At 32.3% G+C, this 21,054-nt stretch overlaps 5 protein-coding genes across 5 annotated transcripts; 2 read left to right on the forward strand and 3 right to left on the reverse strand.

Moving 5' to 3' along the window:
- On the forward strand, positions 485-1,731 carry LOC109362019 (metallothiol transferase FosB-like). Its single transcript, XM_019607592.1, has 3 exons — positions 485-1,001; positions 1,169-1,274; positions 1,373-1,731. Exons 1-3 carry the CDS (start codon positions 859-861, stop codon positions 1,658-1,660), a joined length of 537 nt encoding a protein of 178 aa, XP_019463137.1. The 5' UTR covers positions 485-858; the 3' UTR covers positions 1,661-1,731.
- LOC109361697 lies at positions 4,417-6,231 on the forward strand. Its single transcript, XM_019607221.1, has 2 exons — positions 4,417-5,236; positions 5,969-6,231. Exons 1-2 carry the CDS (start codon positions 4,637-4,639, stop codon positions 6,125-6,127), a joined length of 759 nt encoding a protein of 252 aa, XP_019462766.1. The 5' UTR covers positions 4,417-4,636; the 3' UTR covers positions 6,128-6,231.
- LOC109361942 (uncharacterized protein At1g15400-like) lies at positions 10,462-10,827 on the reverse strand. The gene has a single exon (XM_019607466.1). It carries the CDS (start codon positions 10,825-10,827, stop codon positions 10,462-10,464), a length of 366 nt encoding a protein of 121 aa, XP_019463011.1.
- On the reverse strand, positions 11,695-14,730 carry LOC109363060 (zinc finger CCCH domain-containing protein 17-like). Its single transcript, XM_019609232.1, has 3 exons — positions 14,578-14,730; positions 14,171-14,281; positions 11,695-13,458 (listed from the first exon to the last, which is right to left on the reverse strand). The coding sequence occupies exons 1-3, from the start codon at positions 14,647-14,649 to the stop codon at positions 12,061-12,063; spliced, it is 1,581 nt and encodes a 526-aa protein (XP_019464777.1). The 5' UTR covers positions 14,650-14,730; the 3' UTR covers positions 11,695-12,060.
- LOC109362960 (NADH-cytochrome b5 reductase-like protein) lies at positions 15,508-21,050 on the reverse strand. The gene is made up of 13 exons (XM_019609064.1): positions 20,798-21,050; positions 20,487-20,529; positions 20,190-20,265; positions 19,183-19,242; positions 19,044-19,094; positions 18,245-18,299; positions 18,064-18,134; positions 17,933-17,984; positions 17,504-17,581; positions 17,090-17,179; positions 16,877-16,990; positions 15,883-15,951; positions 15,508-15,803 (listed from the first exon to the last, which is right to left on the reverse strand). The coding sequence occupies exons 1-13, from the start codon at positions 20,987-20,989 to the stop codon at positions 15,747-15,749; spliced, it is 1,008 nt and encodes a 335-aa protein (XP_019464609.1). The 5' UTR covers positions 20,990-21,050; the 3' UTR covers positions 15,508-15,746.

Genomic DNA, 21,054 nt, shown 5'->3' on the forward strand with positions numbered 1-21,054 from the left:
AAAACTTTTAAAAAATTTCTCATGGATTTATTAAGCTAAATAACATCTACTCATTATCAACATAGGCACTAAAGATTTAAAAAATATAGGTATCAATTGTTTGAATAAGATTTATGAGAATAACGCATCTAATCATAAGATAACTTATTTTCTTTGACTAGTAAAAATATTACATGTATGTTATTTTGTTTGTTTTTAAAAATATTTTTATAGAAAATGATAAAACATTGACACATGTTATAATTTCACTATCAGGAGGAAATAATTTATCTCCTTATATTAGAAGTCGAGTCGAAATATTCCATTCTCAAGATTTATGTATGTACATCTATAATTTTAAAAGGGTTGCTTGCTAGGTTTTTGTGCACAAGTCCCATCCTCGTGTCTCAATCGAACGTTTCTTTCTTTTTATTATTATCTCTATTTTTGATCCCCTCTTAATCGAGTAATGACATGTTTTCTCATGTGCTAAAGATAATATAGACTAAGAAACACACACTTGCGTGTCGAGAAGTAAGATTAGTGTTCCTTGTCTCAATGTGATTCATCAACATCAAATTCCACGTGTCACAAAATCATTGTTCCACTCAAAAAAGAAACCAATCCAAATTTGTAACACGAAAATTCTAACACATGCATAAGAAATTATAGAATCTTCTTACTAAGTCCCTTTATATTTTTTTTCTATAAATAGAAGCCGGCAAAGCCATGAGATAAATACACTTTTCTCTATTCATAATATTTTCTGTGATAAGCCTACACCTTTTGCACCTTCATCACATTTTCACAATTTGATACTTTTTTGTTTTCTTTCTCAATGTTCTGTGAGACTGACATAGGAGAAAAGAGGAAGACACAATGGGAAATCCCCTGCAACTGAAGTCATTGAATCACATTTCATTGGTGTGTGGATCAGTGGAGAAATCTATTGATTTCTACGTTAATGTTCTTGGGTTCATCCCTATTAAGAGGCCTACTTCGTTAGACTTCAATGGTGCATGGTATATATATATAATCATCTCTATACATTTTTATTATTGCCCAAGTTCATTGGAACATCAATGATTATTAACATAGAAGGCTCAAACTCGAGGAAACATTTTTCTACTGTTAAAAAAATCATTCATACTGGTTTACATTTAAATATGATGTTGTGTTACTTGTGTAGGTTATTCAATTATGGAATTGGCATACACCTCCTCCAATCAGAAGACCCAAAAAGCATGCCCAAGAATGTTCACATTAATCCAAAAGACAACCATATTTCTTTCCAAGTAATCATTCTCTCTGCACTGTATTTGTGTAAATCTTAGCAACTTAATTACATAAGCATATTACTCAAATGTTGGAACAAATTGTGGCTTGTTTATAGTGTGAAAGTATAGCAGAAGTGGAGAGAAGACTGAAGCAAATGAACATAAACTACGTGAAGAACAAAGTAGAGGAAAATGGAATAAATGTTGATCAGCTTTTCTTCCATGACCCAGATGGGTGGATGATTGAAATATGCAACTGTGACAACATCCCTGTAGTACCTTTATCAGAGGACAATAATGTACGGTCTTGCTCGCGCTTCAATTGCAATATCCAAAACTATCAGCAGCAGATTCAACAAATGATCTCAATGTACAACGAGGGCCAGTTAAAGCTTAATAGATAAACTGTGCTGTATGTTAGAATCAGTAGTAATATTTTCTTATGACTTGTAAAATTAGTTACTTCCGTCTTCCACCTACAATATAATGGAAAAGACTACCAATCTTAACAACAAAAGCACGAACTATTTATATTTTCTGTCAAAAAGAAATCAAAGCATGGCAATAGGATCATTGAATAATCCTTTCAATTTTTGCAATTAAATCAAATGAATTAGCAAGAAAAACAGAAAATTATGTTTGTACTTAATGTAAAAGGAGTCAAATGGTGTAGCAAAAGTATAGAAAAGGAAACCAATCTGAACAGATATCTTTTTCACCTCATAAGCAAGTGAGGAAAAGCATCATTTTTATTTTGATACTTAGCTACCCTTTTCTTGAAACATACAGATATCAGTCACAAATATAAATTTCAAGCCTTTGAGCTGATAGTAATGAAGATTGAATATAAGGAAAGTGAAGAACTAGGAGCTCCCTTCAGTCCAAAACAGCATGAATTTTTTACTACATGTTTTGGGCTGCAAGGAACTCCTATTTCTGCATCTTTCACAACTGGAAAAGATGGGATGAATAACATTGCAGGTAAATGGGTCAATGAGCTCATTTATGTGAATCTTTGAATCAATTAATGGACAAACAAATTTAGTTCAATTCAGTTTCTTGTATCTGTACAAAACAAAAGTATGAATGAAAATTAACTACTCATTTATAACTGAAGTAACCGTTACTAAATCAAGGGAAACTTTAGCTATGTAAGGAGGCACCTAGCGTCTTAGCCAGGATATAGCCTTAGCCTGAAATGTGTTTACCATTTAGTTCGACTCTCCTAACCACCAAAGTTGAAAATAAATGCTTGATAGTAACACTTTTATTTTTTAAGATAGAATAATATAGTAGCTGATACAAAAGGCAGCAAAAAATAGTGTTTATCATCTTTATTTTTGCTAGTTATAAATGTATATGTGTGTATATATATATATATTGGATTATTGGTCAAAATTTCTTAAACATGATTAGAGTTTAATGTTTTTGTTTGTGTCTAATTAAGGAATAGGGATGGGATTGCATTCCTACCATGATTCCTTTATTAGCCATGAGATAGGAACAACATTTGGTTTTCAACAAACACTTGAGGTTCTCTTGAATTCCCCTATTTATTTCTATGAATTCGGTTCCTCTAGGATTCGTACTCTCTTATTAAGCTGTTGCAAACTATGAAACCCTCTTCTTTCTTCCACTTCTGCATAGTTCTCTCATGTACACCTTGTTGTTTTACTATAGTAAATGACATCATCTTTTAGCGTATAATATAAGAGGAATTGGTTTCTTAGTTTAGTAGCTGTTATTTAGATAGTATTAATGTACTATTCCATAATTTTTTTAATGCTTAGAAATGTCTATAAGTTCTCTCCTAAGAAAAATACTAGTAATAATAAGTTTATTATTCTTTTGTCCCAAATACTAGTAATAATTGGTTGAAGATGTGTCACTACTTAAATTTATTATAAATACAAAAAAAGAATAAAATATAGTTTTGCTTAAAAGTGTTTCTGTACATTTTTTTACACAGTATTATATTATGTTATAAGGTTTTATTAGATCTTAAGATGATCATAGGTCAAAAATTCAATTTGTTATGAGTAACATTTGTTGAAAGAGTAGTTATGCACTCTAGACAAAATAGTTTTTTTTATAGAAAAGATAAGAGGGGAGTGAAGAGGAAAGAAAAAACCTTTACTTTTTTCACCCTTGTTTGGTTTGCAAGGATTCAGATATTTGACTACATACTAATGTGCAACCACCATTCCTAGTCACTTCTCTTTTATGGTTCATGGACCCAGCAATCTCTCATGACAGACTAATAAATCAGAGGGTCCATATAACACTGTCACTTGTGGTGTAGCCACCTGCATCATTCATTAACACATTCTGCCCACACAACAAAATCGGAAGTTATGCTATCAATTGCACTTCCTTCTTCAGTTCTTCTAGATCATAAAACTAATGCTAGTGAACATGGCATAAGGCACAAGTTACATGACACGTTTCATCTCATTTTAAGACTAATGACTAATCTTTCATAGATATTATAATACCAGAATTGGTATGTATAAATAAATATTTGTGTATTTATAACAAGGACAAAAAACAGAGAGGTGAATGGAATAGTCATGTTGTTACAATGATGAGAATACTATTTTAACATTTTTATAGAGGGATAGTTAATTAGAATTCTTTTTTTTCTTCTTACCACTTCGGCGTTGATTAGAATTGTTAAACAATTTGTAATTCAATTCATAGCTGTTGCAAGATTGTTCACACCTTGGTGAATGAACCTTGCCTCAACTTGCCAACGAATGGAAAAGCCAAAATGACAACATATGCTATGCTAGTATATGAAAAACCTTACACTTTATACCACAAATTACCAACCAATCAATATCTTTATCATAAATCTGTACCCAACTTTAGTTTTGGAGTACCCCTTAAACGATTTCCATCCAATAACTTAGCTTTAGAGATTTTTAAGATACTGAGTAGCATTTAGTAAATAGTGAAATTTTTATGAATGTAGCCATAAATAGGCGGTGGCAAAGTTAGGGGTCCATTGATGCTGGGTGTCCAGAAGCAGCTAGCTGGGGAACAAAAAATGCCCCAGAGGGTAATGATTAGTGCCATGCCACAATGTCAATTATTTCATTTAAATTGCACTAGATCAATATATATATATATATCAAATCATAGGTAATTTTATATGACACACCCATTTGTTATATTTCCATGACCGCAGGCACAAACACATGGGTTTGTCTTTATAAACATGCGTCACTCTCTTCCTAGTAAACATTATTCTAACATATGGTCCTCTTTGTACTCGTGATTCCAAACACATACCCTTTCAAACATTTATAACTTTTTCAATGACTTATTATTAGCTCCAATTAGAATTGGGTATACTAATTATTCATTGAGACTCTGAGATGGCTAACCAGGACAAGAAACACAAGAGAGGGTTCATGTACATTTACAAAGGTGGCATAGGAAATCAGAGAAAGAAAGAGGTAGAGCATGTTGTGGAACAGGACAAGAAGTCCAATTCACGTAGTTGGTTGCAAAGGATATCAAAAATTCGAACTTTGAATGTTGAAAATGATGGCAATAGAGGCTTAGACATTGGAAAACAAACACCAGCAGCAGAAGGAGGATTTGTTGAGGCAAGAAAATCAACATCATGGCTGGAGTTAGGATCAAAAGAAGGTTTTGTGGAAAGAAGAAAATCAGTGTCATGCATTGAAACAGCAGCAGCATCACCAGCAGCAAGAGGAATCATAGTTGAGGAGGGAAGAAAATCAGTGTCCCACATAGAAACAAAATCATCAAAAGAAGGAAAATTTGTTGAAGCAAGAAAATCAGTGTCCCAAATTGAAACATTGTCCTCTGTGGTAAAACATCTTCAGGTGAAAGTCTTGGTCTCAGACATGCCAAGTTTCATGCAAGTGCACGCCTTTCGTTGTGCCAGGAGGACATGTGATAGCTTGGACAATTTTAGCTCTAAACACATAGCTCATAACATAAAAAAGGTATTTTTTTTAATTTTACATTGAATTATGATATTAATTCATTTCACTTCATCAAAATTCTTAGATGGGTAGGAGGGGTATTGAGAATTTTAGATGGGTAGTAGTATTATTATTAGGAAAGTAAATTGTGATGCCAAAACAGAAGAAGTAGTTGAGATTATTTGCTTGGTGTTTCTTTTTGGAACTTTGCTTCATGAATGATTGAGATTATATTCAATGAACCCCACAGAAGAATCCATTGTGAAAGCCGACTGAACAAACATGTTTTGTTATTTTGTGTCTCTCTTCCTTTATTTGTTGATTGGAATGGAATAATTGAAATCGATTATGTGTACACTCAACTGAAATTGAATTTTTGACACATTTTTTTAGTTAGTAAAAATATGAAATGACACATTGTGGCAGTATCTTTGAACATCCATAAACTAACCTGATTAAGATCAAATCTTAATTCGGAATTCTACAACAGCCCATGTGTCAAACACATCATGCCCTAATATTATTATAGCCAATAATGCACTATTTGTCTCATATAAAGTTGCACTTAAGTTGATAATATAATTTACCATATACAGGCTCAACCATGTGCACTATTTGTCTCATATCAGGACCAGAGATTAATTATTTATATATTTGCTCAGCTAGATTTAAAAACTGTAGTGCTTCTCTGTTTTCTTGGCATTGTTTTGATAAATTAATTTTATAATATGTTGCTGATATGTGCATGTGCAGGAATTTGACAAAGCATATGGTCCGGTCTGGCATTGCATTGTAGGGTCAAGTTTTGGTTCTTTCGTGACACATTCAACGGGGTGTTTTCTTTATTTTTCAATTGGAAACTTATACATTCTACTGTTCAAGACAAAAGTTAAGAAGGTGTTGTTGGATTAAGCTTAGTAAATAAAATTATATAGCATTGTTAAAGAATTTTTAAACTGGCAAACTTTGTATTAAGATGTCTGTACATGAAAATTGGAATGTAATCAAGTTTCATTGATATAATTTTATTTATCTCCACTTTGACTTTCTGGTTTACTTTCGGTTTTTATAGTCATGACAAATTGGTATCAACTTAAATTTTAGAATATTAAACATCTGGGCTTCATTTTCTGCTTGACTCAGACTTTGAAACCCAACTCAATCGTTCACAATCTCAAGGTCTAGTTGCTGAGCAATGGAAGTGTGTGACATATGGGAGCACATCTGCTGTACCGATCTTTGTATCATTCTATGTATCATCGATTGATTGAAAATTTATTGAAGTTAAAACTATAATTATTAAATATTTTTCTGACCAATCATATCTTCTAACACGTAGAGTGACACAAAGAAGTGGGATAACATAAGTGTATCCGTAACACATACTAATGTACAATGACCAAATATAAGGACACAAACGACTAGTCAAGTTCCATGCTCGCAAACTGTAATAATATCTCCTCCTCTAGAAATTATTGTGAGGTTATCAATAGTCTAGAGCATATTATATAAGGTTTAGTTGAATTTATACTAGTTTATTTAAAATCAAATCAATAGCGTGCATCCATGATCATTGATCTGTGTAACTATGCAAGAAGTTATACTGCTTCACAGGCTTAAATACTATGAATGGCCACACAAATTATAAGTATTTTATTCAGTTTTATTTATTTCTTTTGTTTGGAGAAAAAAATTATTATTTCTAAGTCATTAGAAGTTTATTGGTTAATATTTTTCACTCCTACCCTTATTCTAAATGTACATCAATTCTTAATAGAGATGTATTTGATAGGGGGCATAAATATGAAAAGAGTTACAGGAGCATAAATGTTTTGATGAACAAGTATAGTTAATATATATTACATTATTATTGTATTTCTTGATTTTTATAATGAAATAACTAAATGAATACCTGAATGAGATTCCTTCACTCCTTATATTTTTTTTAATACTTATGTATTTAGAAGTCATATTTATTGTCTCAAAATTTGTCTCACTTATTTTTTTTATTTGTCAAAAAGTAAAACATAAATTAATATATATATATATATACCTTATATTTTCAAAGTTATCCCCAATGAAAGGATACATGAAGTAATATAAAAATTGAGAGATAAAATATGGTCTAATGTCTATAGTTTACATTTTAAAAGTTTAATCATGTTATTGATGTAATAACCTTGTTAAGAGCATCTTGGACCTAATTCACCTTTTCTTACCAAAAATAAAATTGCACTATGAGTTAATAAACTTTATAATTTATGGTTTATGGGAACTACAGTATATATTAAAAATCATGGGAATTTGTCCCCATTCATTTGGTTTTGAAACCCAGTAGGGAATTCATTTGTATCAATTCTGACTAACTTTTAAAGTTAGAGATCAAAGCCAGAAATATTCAGATCAATCAAATGATTTTTATTTTTATTCTTGTTAGAAAGAGCTCAAGCAATTCTGTTAGCATTATTTTTTTTCAATCTATTTACAATCATAAAAGCTATTCATATCCAGATTTTAATTACTTTACATTCTATGTAGCAAAAATAGATTTAGTTGGACTTAATTCTTAGATTAAAATGATATTTACCTAACTCAATGTATTCGAGTTATTTAATTAATATTATTTTCCACCAGTACCCACCCAACATGATCTGGTGCACCCATAATTAGGGGTAATGATTTGTCTTTCTGCAGTGACATATAATACTAAAACTTTTTCCATTTTATACTATTTCATGATATATATTTATGAATAAATATATAAAATTGAAAAGTTCTAACTAATAATCTTGGATTTATTTTCGCATTGATTTATAGTTTAATTTACTCATTAGAAAAAAGAGTATTGATTTTGACGTAATTTTTAAATATTAAATGTATATCTACCGGTCACTATTCATACAATTTTGTCCTGTCATAATCTATAAATATTTTCTAGCATTATATTACTTCTTTAAAATTAATTTTATCTTATAACACGTTAAATTATATATATATATATATATATTTTATAAATTTATTGAAAAATTTATTGAAAATTTATTGAAAAATTTGCAGGTTGGCGGACACATAATGCCAAAACTCTAATTATATTTATAATCAAAGATGATTATTAAGGATGGGAAAAGACTAGAGTCCAAGATGCTTATCATAGGCTAACATATCACATGCTATACCATTCTTTTTTAATAAGTAAGTCAAGCTAAAAGTTGTTTAGAAAACCTAACATATAATGTTTTAATTCATCTAATTCACTTATTAAACATAATAGATCTAATGACATAATTATATTATATTATTTAACATAACTAAATATATTATAAATATAACTTGATGGTTAGAAAGACATATATAAAAAGAATATAATATATATATATATATATGTTTATTAATGTACAAATTTATATATAAATAATACATCATATACCATTCATTTCAGTTATTTTGTTGTAGAATCAATAATAATTAAATATGAATGATGAATGATATATAACATATAAAAGTTTTATAATATTGACGAATACATTTTTCCTCTTTTAAAAATAGTTTTTGTTGGCTATAAAAGAGACACAGTATATTTAAAAATGTTGTAAGAGAATAATCTTTTAAATAAGATTAAGGTCTATACCAAACTTTTGAAAGTTAGCATAGGGATAATCTCAATATTTTAATTGTGAATAGTAGTGGGAAAAGTAGTGAACTTTTTGTCAAAGTAAACTAACTGTTTGGTGTTGCAGTTTGTTAATTCCAGTAATAGACTGTGACCCCTCTCCATTAATGGAGAGGCAAGTGGTGTGTAAAAGTAAACAAAAAATAACATATATTGACATTTATATTCCTTTTATGTATAATAATATTACACTTTTAACCTTAAAATACAAAGGAAAAAATCATTTGCCTTGAGTCTCACTCAAGTAATCATTATCCATTGTTTACGCACATTTTCGTTGGTGTTGACTTTCTGGCTAATTGCCAAATGGACGTACAAGTTTAGGTAATATAAGGTATAAACAATATATAAATCTTATCTACTAGATGAGAAAAATTTACTTGTTTGCGTTAGACTGTTACGCAATTTGTTAGGTACTTTCATTATTTTTTTAAACTCATTGGAATTGAGATGAAACAACTTTCTCTCGCATTTTTAATGCACTACTCTCTTAGTAAGTGTTTTTTAATAACTTTTATTCCAAGTTTTCTTCTTCATTTATTGAGTTTAGGATCGCATTTAGGTTAATAATTATTTGTGAAGATATATAAAAAGTTAGTAGAGATATTTAGTGTATTCAATATTTGCATCATTCATCCAATTATTGAACTGTATACATAACTTAAGTATCAATTTTTTTGGAAGAAAGAATATTTACATACATATAATCACAAGTATAAAGTTTCTATACGTTATTTATTATTTTAATTTTAGATTCAATCATCATTTATCAAAATTAGTAATACACAGGGAAATGTAAAGAAATTATATTTAGATGGTTCACCCCAAAAGTCCTACATACTTTAAAATATTGTAGAAATTCATGTATGAAACTACGAAGTACAATGTCATTATTTTTCTCTCTTGGATTAGTAGTTAATTGAGATGACAATTGGTTTGTCCTTAGGCCAAGTTTGAGATAAATAGAACTAAGGACCTAAATCTTGTTCTTCCTTGTCCTCAGTTATGTTTCTTAATACAACACAGTGGATTAGAAGAATACCATATAATAAGCTCAAGATATAAGCTTTCATCTTAATCGGTAATATTGTTTAAAATCTATATATCGTCAGTGTAAAAATTTACACTGTTAACACTTAATCCACCGTTGAGGTTGATTTGTATCATTTTTGTTTGAGGGTTAATGATAAGTTTGAAAAAACTCTTGAAGTAAAATGTCAATTAAATTAGAAATAGATAACCAACACAAAAGTGTCCTAAAAAAAATTGTCCATAAGAAAATCAACGCAGAACATTGAAATTGAAAGAGATGAAACCATAAGAAAATGGTACTGATAAAAAAACATTTGGCTTATGTTACATAGACCTTTCACATGTCATCCTTAATTTTTTTCAGATTGAATAAGCTTATTAAACACTCAGATATATAACGATATGTTGAAGGACTTTACAAATAACAACAATCCAAATCAAAGCCACAAAAACTGAAACAAAGACAAAGAAAGTAAGGATAAAGAAGAAGCACAAATTTACATGATGGGGAATAGAATTAAGAAAGATGAAGCTATTTTGATACCTACCTATGTTTTGTTGAGTTGGGTTTTGATTTATGATGAGTACTAGTTTGAAGAAGTGATTTTTTCCCAAAGAAAACACAAAGGCCACATGTAGGAACCTTAGGAGAAGGAGGGTCTAAGGATGGTGCTACAACGTTGACCTTCTTACATGGTATTGGTATTGGTATTGGTATTGCCCCAACTGTTTTGCTTCGTTCCAACGTGGCACTTGTTCCATCACTCTTTTCTTCTAGTTCTTGTTCTTTTTGTTGTTGTTGGTTTTGGATTTGGTTAAGGCTTTGGATGAACCTGTCATCCCAAACCAAACCTGAAGAACCTTGTCTTCTGAATGATGTTACTGACCTCTGCAACCCAGTGTCGGCCATATTAGTCTCTCTTCTTTTCTCTTTCTATTTCAATAATTTCATGAAACTACAACTTGGTATACTATATGCTGAACCTTTGATTGTGATATTCATTAGAGGACAAATAAAACAATATATAAAGACAAGGGTCAGATTTAACTATTCTGGTAATATTAATAGATTTCAATATTTCCTGTAAAATATTTTAACTATTCTGCCAATCAGCCAATATTAATAAAAAAATTAAATTAGAATGACGGACTTTACTATAGTATGATTTTATTGTTAGACCAACCTAACCTTTATCACCAACTCAAATTTTGAATGGAAGATTACAGGATTAATCCAAAAAACTGAATTTCTTTGACGGTGTTGGACTGAATTTGTTTGGATGGTGTTGGAGTGATTTTTATCAATAGATTTAAATATACTCTTTTTTCCTAAAAGAAGCACAATAATTTTTTGCAACAAAATACACAACTCTTGTGCTTTGGCAAATTGTCTAAAAAATGAATAAAAAGTTGAGTTGTAGTTTCTGTCATTGATTTGACAAATGAACTAAAACTGTAAATTCTGTGTTCTTTGAAATCATTTTTCCGTCCTCTTTCATCGCATATAGAATGGTTTGATACTTTGATAAAACGTCACTTTAATGCACAACTAAGAAATTCCTTAATTAGTTAAACCTGAACAATAACTAAAAGAGTAAAAACAGTAGGGAAAACGTAAGTAGAAAAGCGAAAAAATGTGATTTGAAAATTTCTTTGGTCACATAAGTAGGACGGATTCTTGTTTTGTATTCACCTTATGACTCGGCCTGCAAGCACAAAAAACATTGACCAAGAACCAGTGTTGAGTACTATGTATAAGAAGCTGCGGACAAAAAAAAAACAAGTAGGCCAAAAATAACACTCATAAAATCCACTCTGTAGAATATGCATCTTTGTCCAAATCAACACAATCAACTAGAGCTACAAAAAATATCTTTCCTAGTCAAACACTGGTTATATCTCTAATATCTATCATCACCCTGGGGCTCGTAATTATCACACTAAAAAAACTCGGGCCACCATAACATTCAACTAACTCCAATGGAAACTTAATCAACATCTACCCCATTGGCAAAACAAATTTATTATACCTAACATAGTACAGCGTGCTTAAAAGTAAAAAGCACCTCCACCAGCCAAACTTATCTTGTTATCTTTAGTGAAGACATTAGTCTCATGAAATCAGAAACCATTTTAATCTCTTTCAATTGTTGTAAGTATTCCCATCTCTCACTTGATCTATGCTCCTTTTGTCCTTGAGAATTTCACTCAGAGGTTTGGGGTCCTTGAAATCAGCCGACGTGCTCCTACAATGCAAACTTTCTTCTGTCTTCTTTTTCTTCTCTTCTTTAATTTCTGCAAGAGTCTTGGGTCCTGAAAATGTAGTGGACTCATGGATAGAATTCCTTTGTTTTAAAACTGGTTTCCTGGATGAAAGAAAATGCTGTTTAGCTAGTTTTTCTCTATAATGCTCCCTTGGCCTATGTTGCTGCTTGGAATGCTTAAATAACCTGCGCCTGTTCACAGCCAAAAGAGTTTCAACCTCTCCAATTGATTCCACAGTTCTGAATCCCAACTGTGATGTCAATCTTCTACTTGGCCGCTGATCAATGCCATACCCTTGCTGCCTTTCCTGGCTTCGAACCACGAACGACGATTCATATCTTCTTAAGAAACCTGTAGCAGGAGGAACATTAATTTCCTTACGTCTCCTCAGATGATCCCTAAGATCCAAGTCCCTGCCACAATTAGCCCTGTCGGGAAGCATACGAATCCGTTTCCTGGACAATATAGAATCCAAGAATATCTCTCTGGAATAAGCGCAAACTTTTCTGCCATCAACATGTATAAGATCTCTATCTAAGCATCTGTAACCATCGTACATTTCTTGCCCATACAGAATGTCAGCTCCTGGACATATAGTATCACATTCATCTGGGCTTTTAAATTCATACCCCAAGTATTGTTCATCCAGTTCCTGGTGCTCCCTATCAAGGACTGGTAAATATTCAGAATCATCCTCATAACCCAAGTTCTCCAATCCATCATGAACAAGAACATCAAATCCAGGGGACGATTCCCACCGTTCCTCAGGTTCTCTTTGACAATTTACTTGCTCATCTGAACTCTGCTCAGAGCAAAAATGAGATATGCTATGAACAAAGCCTTCACCTCGAGATAGAGAGTCTGGCCTAGTCACTGTAGCTTCTTTATACTCGAAAGAAGATATCCCTAGGCAATCATCTTGCGGTTTAACATTTTTGGGTAATGATAGCCGAAGAAGATCTTCCTTATGCTGAACTTTAAAGCGAGACAAGGCAGTTAAAGCTGGGTCAGAATGTGATTCAGTTGGAGTTGACGCTTCACCTGTTTTATTTGCCGATGACGTTTTATTTTCTAGGATGAGTGCATCAGTGCTTCCATTGTCATTCTTCATAGGTTTTACAGTATAGAAGCTATCATCAGGCGTGTGCAAAAATGAGCATCTGTCACCTTTTATGCAAAATCCATTGAAGAAGTAATAACAGGGAACTGCTGTTTTGTTTGTGGGTAAGGGAGATTGTGTAGGTTCAGATGGAGTTCCAGTATGCCCATCCAATGGCTGAGACAATGACAAATATTAGTTAAAAATGACAAGAGATAACAGCAACAACAGAATTTCATGGTACATTAATGATGTAATGGCTTTGATGGGCATGCTCATAAACATAACATGTTTAATCCTCAAATTTATTCAGCCAAATATAATATTCTTTTTTTCTTCTAAAAGAGGAACCCAAGCCACCAAGTCAGCTAACGGGGTAACAATAGCTGCAGAAATCGTTCTACTAAAAGTCGTTCTACTAAATATGGACTACAGGTATAACTCTAAGCACTTATAGTTAGAACATCAAAATCGTTCTACTAAATATGGAGAGAACAATATGACTTGCTCCTTCCGGTTTGATATTTTAACAAACACAAACACTGAAAAGGTGTATTCAAAGGGCTAGAAAGTCTCATATTTTTTCTGTCGACAATAATGTACTTATACATATAGCATGCCATCCTTGATCTGAAACCTTGCATCAAAAGCTACTTACAGATCAATCACATTGTTTAAACTGGCTGCTGTGGGTACAAGCTAGAACTCAAATTCATCAAGCAATGCAAGCCTATCCGACCGAAACGTAAATAATAACAGGAAATCAAGTTGAACAAACATGACAATTCCAGGCATTCCGTATATAGAAGGAGCAAATGAAATGTGGAATGTTCAAAATCAGGAGAAACAAGTAAAAAATAAAATAAAGAAAAGGAAAATATGAACTTACAGGATGTCTAAAAGCACATGTTGGATTAAAGCAAGTACCAGATAACCAGTACCAACAATCCCTTGGGTTAAGCCTCGCAACCTCATTATGTCGATACTCACATTCAACCCCCTGAAACAACGCTTATCAGAAATGCATTAAATCAGTAATATTATTAAAGGATAGAAATTCAAGCATTATTTAATTAAGAATTAGAAAACATGGATTTGGAATCAAATTGGACGCAGAAAAGCGGTTTAGTAGGATCGAAGACACGAGAGTAGGGTTAGAACAAATACATTGTAAAATCAAACAGCGAACGAAGAAGAAGCACATGCAATGTAACCAAACCAGAAAGCAAAAGATAGGAAATGATGATTATGGTTACGAAAGAAGTAGAGAGAGAAAAGAAAGGAGAAAGAAAGAACCTTCTTGCAGGTGAGGGGAGAGGCTAAGAAATAAACGCAATCAGTGTTACGCTTGATCAAATCTTCATCCATGTCTTTGAAGGGATCAACAATGAATGTTGCTGACAGCGATAGCGAAAAAGAGAGAGTGAGAGAGAGAGAGAGAACATAACGATTTGAGTGTGTAAATACTAAATATGAAAAAGTCCTTTGCGCTTCAATTTGGGCCTCAACTTGGGCTACAAAAGGCCCATATATCGAATGAGGTGACTAACTTTTATATCTTGTACACAACTTCAATCATTTTGAAAGTGTGTTTTTTTCCTGAAAATAGAACTTGTGTTTTACTCAGTCGTTCTTTCATTATATTTTTTAAATATCTTGGCTTCAAAGTCTGTTTTGCAACACTAGCACGATAGATTATGATTTAATGGCTCAGTCAAAAATCTTGTACAGTTATTTGATTAAAAAAATAAAGGTATAATATATAGTTTTTGAGACTGGCTCATAAAAAATAAAAGATAGTGTTCATTGTGAGTATGTATTCGTATAATAAGAGAAAGTAGATTCTAATTATATCTATTTTTATTATAATATTGTTAGATTATAATTTATTTATATTTGAGTATAAAAAAAATTGTAATTTAATATGTTTTGTATGAATAGCTTAGAAAGATTGTTTGTAAACAAACATTATGGTGACATCCAAAGTGTTGAACTCATTAGATAAATGATAAATCTTAATTTCCATTTAATCAAGGATATCTTACTTTTTCTTGGTATTATTAAAGATATCCTCTCATTCTTTGGATAAAGAACTAATCATTTTTTGGATTGCGTTATTATTCTTCCCAACAAGTGTTACTCACCAAATCAATCTTTTATCTTCTGGTCATTAATTTAATGAATCTTATACCACTAGACTAACACTTTATTCTTCATTGGTAAGGGTAGCTTAATTTACTCTTTATGTTGGGTGTGGTAGCAAGTTTACCCCAAATGAGATATCTTTTATGTGACATCCATGCTACAAAACTGCATTGTTAAAATGCACAAACTATTGAAAATTCAAACGACAATTAATCAATAATTTGCTATCCTCTGTAATTCCAGATTTATTTCATGTCCAAATTTTCATCTGCATCCAGTGGTTAGTGCTTGGAAGGGTGGCATCATTGAATCCTATATTCTCAAAACTTGTAAACCATTTCTTCAGTGTATCCAGCCTCTTTGAGTATGCCAGAAATCTGCAGCAAATCAACCACAAAGTACATCATTACAGAGATCCAAGATATACAATCACAAACATACAAATTAACTACAAACCTCTCCCTGTGTCCAATCTTTGGCCTTTTCACCAGATACATGTTTCATCATCCCAGGGGGGCCACATACCTGAAATGCAAGTGATAATAACGGGTTGAACATTAACTTCAAAAACATATGCAACAATGATGAAACTTCTTTTTTTCTGATAAAAAATAATGATGAAACTTCCGTTTTTTCTGATAAAAAATAATGATGAGGTTTTGCAACCACCACTACAATCCATCTCCCTAAACCTTACCAGAAAACACTAATCAACTGAAAGCATGAACATGAAATAATATAAAAAGCATAGTTTTTGTGACAGACTGCAACAATACTTAATATTCTAATAAAAGGTTCTAATAACACTCTGGAAGGAATGTAGAAAAAGTACAACTCAAAACAAACCAACAATTTTTAACTCTTTTGATCCTCATCAAGATTATTTACATTGGCCTTTATAAGTTTTAGTAGAAGGGTCTAGCTTAATGGGCCATAATTTGCCATGGAAGGAGCTCATACATGTGGGAGAGAGGTTTCAACCACGAAGCATTGAGTCGAAATTCTGAATTCTGTTCCCCAGAACCTTAGCTCAAAGCTACATTTGTCTCCCACTAGAGTTGACCCTCACCCGCCCTACAACAGGTTGTGACCTCGATTGCAATAAAAAAACTGAATTCAGTATATCTTTTCTCTAGGGAAGCCAACCCAATTCATATGTACTCGGAGAATCGTTTCTGATCAAAATGCAGTAGCAGCAACCAAAACAAAAGGTTTTGTAAGTGTCCTATTAATCAAGTTAGATCACCCTCATGGGATCACAATCCTTACTATATGGGTGATTTCTTCAAACATCTGAAAGGTGGATACTTAATGTTCTCTTGGGAAAAAACAGAAAGAGAAACATCTTATTTCCTTGGAAGTTCACAATGTTTCAAAATATGAGTAAGGACTATCACCATAAGAGCTCTTCTAATTCTATACAGGTTTTACTTTGAGAAGCAAAACTCACAAGTATTAGAGTATCATCACTAGGACTGGGTAAGCCTTTCACAACTACATCCTTTGATATGTAACCTGCACCTCCTCTCCAATTTTTTGTTGGATTATCAACAGTGTAGAATACCTGCGAATTTGTTAAAAAGAGGTTTGATTAATTTCCTAATTTAGTAATAATAATGACAGGTTGGCTAATGATGGTAATTTTGCTAAACAATATTTTTACCTTTAAGTTTGGGTGGCTTGCTGCAAGAACGTCAAGCTTCTGCTTAAGCAATATGTCATCTGGGGAGACATTAGCATAAAGCAGAGATATCTGCAAATGAAAAATGACACAATAAGATGCGATATTCTGATGCTTATCGCAATGACCTAGTGCATATCCAGCACTATGAATCATACTTCATTTGCAAAACGAAATGACCCAGTGCATATCGAGCAATATGAATCATACTTCATTTGCATAAACAAAATGACGCAATGCATATCAAGCAATATGAATCAAACCCCTCAAACAGTCTCAATAAATTAAAAACCAATCTTGTTCATGACTTATCTATATGATAACATAATTGAGAAAAGTGCAGGGAAAGCAAGCTGTGTGTCATGAGGGAATGTAGTGAAGAGGTTTACCACCTACCTGAGTTTTGTCATCAGGATTCTTCAATACAGCCTCAATTACCTGAAGCATTGGAGTAATTCCCGTACCACCAGCAATCTATATTATGTAATAAGGGGGAAAGGAAAAAGAGCTCAAACATGGAAAGCAAAATGAGATATTTTTACAAAGTTAATGAATTCATACCATTAGATTGAAATGGATACATTGACCAAAAAAGTGATTGGCAACAACAAATAACATTTTTGGGGGAGACTAGTGCAGGCCCTTCAAACATGCTTTTGGGAAAAGAATTAAAATTTGAGATTCTTCCTTTTCCTTTCTCAAAGGCGTATTTGTAAGTCTCTACTGTTGTTAAACAAGAATAATTTATATGTTAAAGGATAGTTGAAAATTTTATAGTCAAGATTGAACATCAGATTCCATCATTGCCAGTGTGAACAAGCTTACCATGCCAATGTGCTTCTTCATATTAGGAGTATATCTGAGCTTTTCAACGGGCCTGAAAGAAACAATGCCTTTCATATAGAAATTAAAGTATGGAATATTATGCTGATCTTGAATTGCTGCAAATAACATACCCTTTAACTTCAACAACATCACCAGGTTTTAAGCTTGCAAAATGCTGGCTCATTTTCCCTTCAGGATACACCTGCAACAATTTGAAAAGTAAATCACTACAGGCCACAGTGCCTCTTTTAAATGGTCTGCTAGATGATCTACAAGATGAGACAAGTGATGCTTCCATTAATGGTGATATACCTTGATTAACAAATCAAAATATCCCTTGGATTCTGGATCAGATATTGGAGTATACCTAAAAATTGAGACATAAGCTGTTAGATAAGGGCATAGGAAATAAAAGGCTAGAATAAGTGGGGACCAAATCTGTTAGTAACAGTTAAAAGCTTATGGATCGGTTAGGTCAATGGTAAAGAGGTATAAACAATAGGGAAAAAGGGCATTCCGGAATCAGGAAAAGTTTAGGACTCAATCTCCATGAGCAGAGCACAAAGTCTTTTGAGTACCGTGAGCACAAGGTCAGATATGCCACTCGCTGAGAAGGGAATAAACCAGAAAAGAAATAAAGGTATGAGTAACAAGAAAAAGAAATAGAGCAGAGGAATCTGTACTCGAGAAAAAGTGATCATAACTGTCTTTTATGAAAGAAGGTAAAGCATATTTGGTGCTCCCCGATCTAAATCTACAAAGTTCACTTTCTTGCCAAACAAAACAAAATTTGTGAGGGACATTCGGTAAAAATATGCGCACCATCTCAACGAATTCAATTTATAGACATTCATCACCAACAATGCCTGGATTAAGAGGACATCAATAAGTATTCTAAAACACTTCATTAATTAATCATACTAAGTTTATCACCTATAGGTAACAAAAAAAATAAGTATACTAAAAAGGTAAAAACGAAAATGAAGCCTACGATCTAAGAAAGTGAGATTTAATATAAGAACAACAGCAAATATTTTAGACTGCAGACGGTGCCAAAATAAAGAAATATCTGTATATGAAGTAATCATGTTGTCTCAACAGGAAAACTTACGGGCGTATGACATATTTTGGTTTTCCTTCAGCATTTTGTCCCAATGGAGCCCTGTGTTTATACATAAGAGTGAAACAAAATTTAAATTTTTATGATAACAATTTCAAAAACCATATGAACTATCAACAATCTATCACACCTTGTAACAATGCAAGAAGCTATATCCAAACCCAACTTCTTAGTTGGATCAAATGAAAACCTGGCACACAAAGGAGAAAGACATAGTTAATGAAATACAAGACTCAACCTACACATAAGTTAAAGTCATTATGAGAATGATTGAGTTCAGTTTGTTATTTGATATTAATAATGAATATATGTAAATTCATGAATCCACATCTTGTTGATTTAATCTCTAAATTAACAACTTGTGTTTCAGTTGTTGTGCATATCATGATGCTGGGAGCTTTTGCTCTTAATTTTCATATTGTTTTCGTTCTATTTCAATATACCAGTTTCTCTTCTCTTAAGATAGGATCGACTCATAATGTACTAAGATAAACAAATCAAGTTTCCTGGTAGTTTTTTTGTTGTTTACAAATTGATTGAATAAAAACTAAAGTAATAAACAAATCTAAAGTGGATTTGTTATGGATCAAAGCTTTGTTTTAGATAAATAGAATAAAAGTGCCATAAATAAAATTAATTCTCAGTTATTAATCTGATAAGATAATCATGGCTTAAATCAAGGAGTTTGCATTGTATTTAAGACTAAAATGTTTAGCTTAAATTGATAATCCAAACTTCTCCTGGAAAGCAAGAAAAATGATTTAAAGGTATAGCACAGTGAATTGTTGACTGCAAAGACTCTGCTAAATTGAGCACCATTGTAGTTCCAACAGGCAACACCGCAACATATATTTCCATATATTTCAGAATTGACTACAGTTTGGATGAGGGTCCATCACTTAACAAGTTTGCATGTGAGCAGGGTTAGAATTAATTGTTTCTCTGGGAAAATATATGCTCACAATTCACTCCATGTGAGTTACATTACATGAACAACTTGTTGAAAGATGAGCCAACAAAGTTAAATTAGGACAAAAAACAGAGTCACATGAATAAAGCTGCAAAATTTATTAAATTTGGCTGATATAGTGAGGTTTTAAATATATGCAAATTCATGATTTGCCCTATGCGATATACCTGAATAATTGGGTATTGTGACTAACTCTGGCAGTGTCTTGCAACTTAAATTCGATCCATTTGTCTGGGACTAGAGCTGAAAAGGGAGAAAAGAAAAGACTAAATAGAAGGAACTAAACTACAATACATGTTATAAAACAACAAGAACAATGTCATATTTGTTGGAAGATAAATGTCTCTGTCAAAACAACTAATCTCCAAAAATAGAATCGAACAAAATCACTGCAATTTTGTTATATAGTCAACATTAGACATGATAACTAACATCACATACTAATTATATTCAATACTACTCACCAATGTTTTTACTTCCCCCTTCCTGTACTTTTTCTGAATGAACCTGAGATCAAACATGATCACAATTTGATTTCGCATTTCATGACAAAATAATCGATTACCATAAAGCACAAGGCAAATAGAACTAGTAATATTACCAGAGTACCATCTAGAATGAATTAATTAATAAAATAATTATGTGGAAAATAAATATAAATTGGAGAGTGATGTATAGATTAATCAGCATGCATTACGCATAGTATTGATAGATCAGGGTAAAAAGCAACAAAATAAAAATAAATAAAAAATAGGAATGGAGAAAAGAATAATACGAGGTTGGGAGAGGAAAAGTAATAGAAGGAGGAGAGTCCGCCGGAGATGGTGGTGAGAGCAGTAAAGGGAAGGCGGAAAGTGGAAGAGTGTGTGTTGGATTGGCCACCACCACCACCACCACCACCAAAGGTATTGGAGAATGCGATCGGAGTGGTTCTTGAAAACTTCTTCAACAAAGCAATACCAGCCATTTCAGTCAATACGCAAATCACAAACAGATTCCAAATGAAGTTGGCAATTTGTTCATGTTATAATT

This window comes from Lupinus angustifolius, chromosome LG12 (assembly GCF_001865875.1).
Source record: "Lupinus angustifolius cultivar Tanjil chromosome LG12, LupAngTanjil_v1.0, whole genome shotgun sequence".
Lineage (NCBI taxonomy): Eukaryota > Viridiplantae > Streptophyta > Magnoliopsida > Fabales > Fabaceae > Lupinus > Lupinus angustifolius.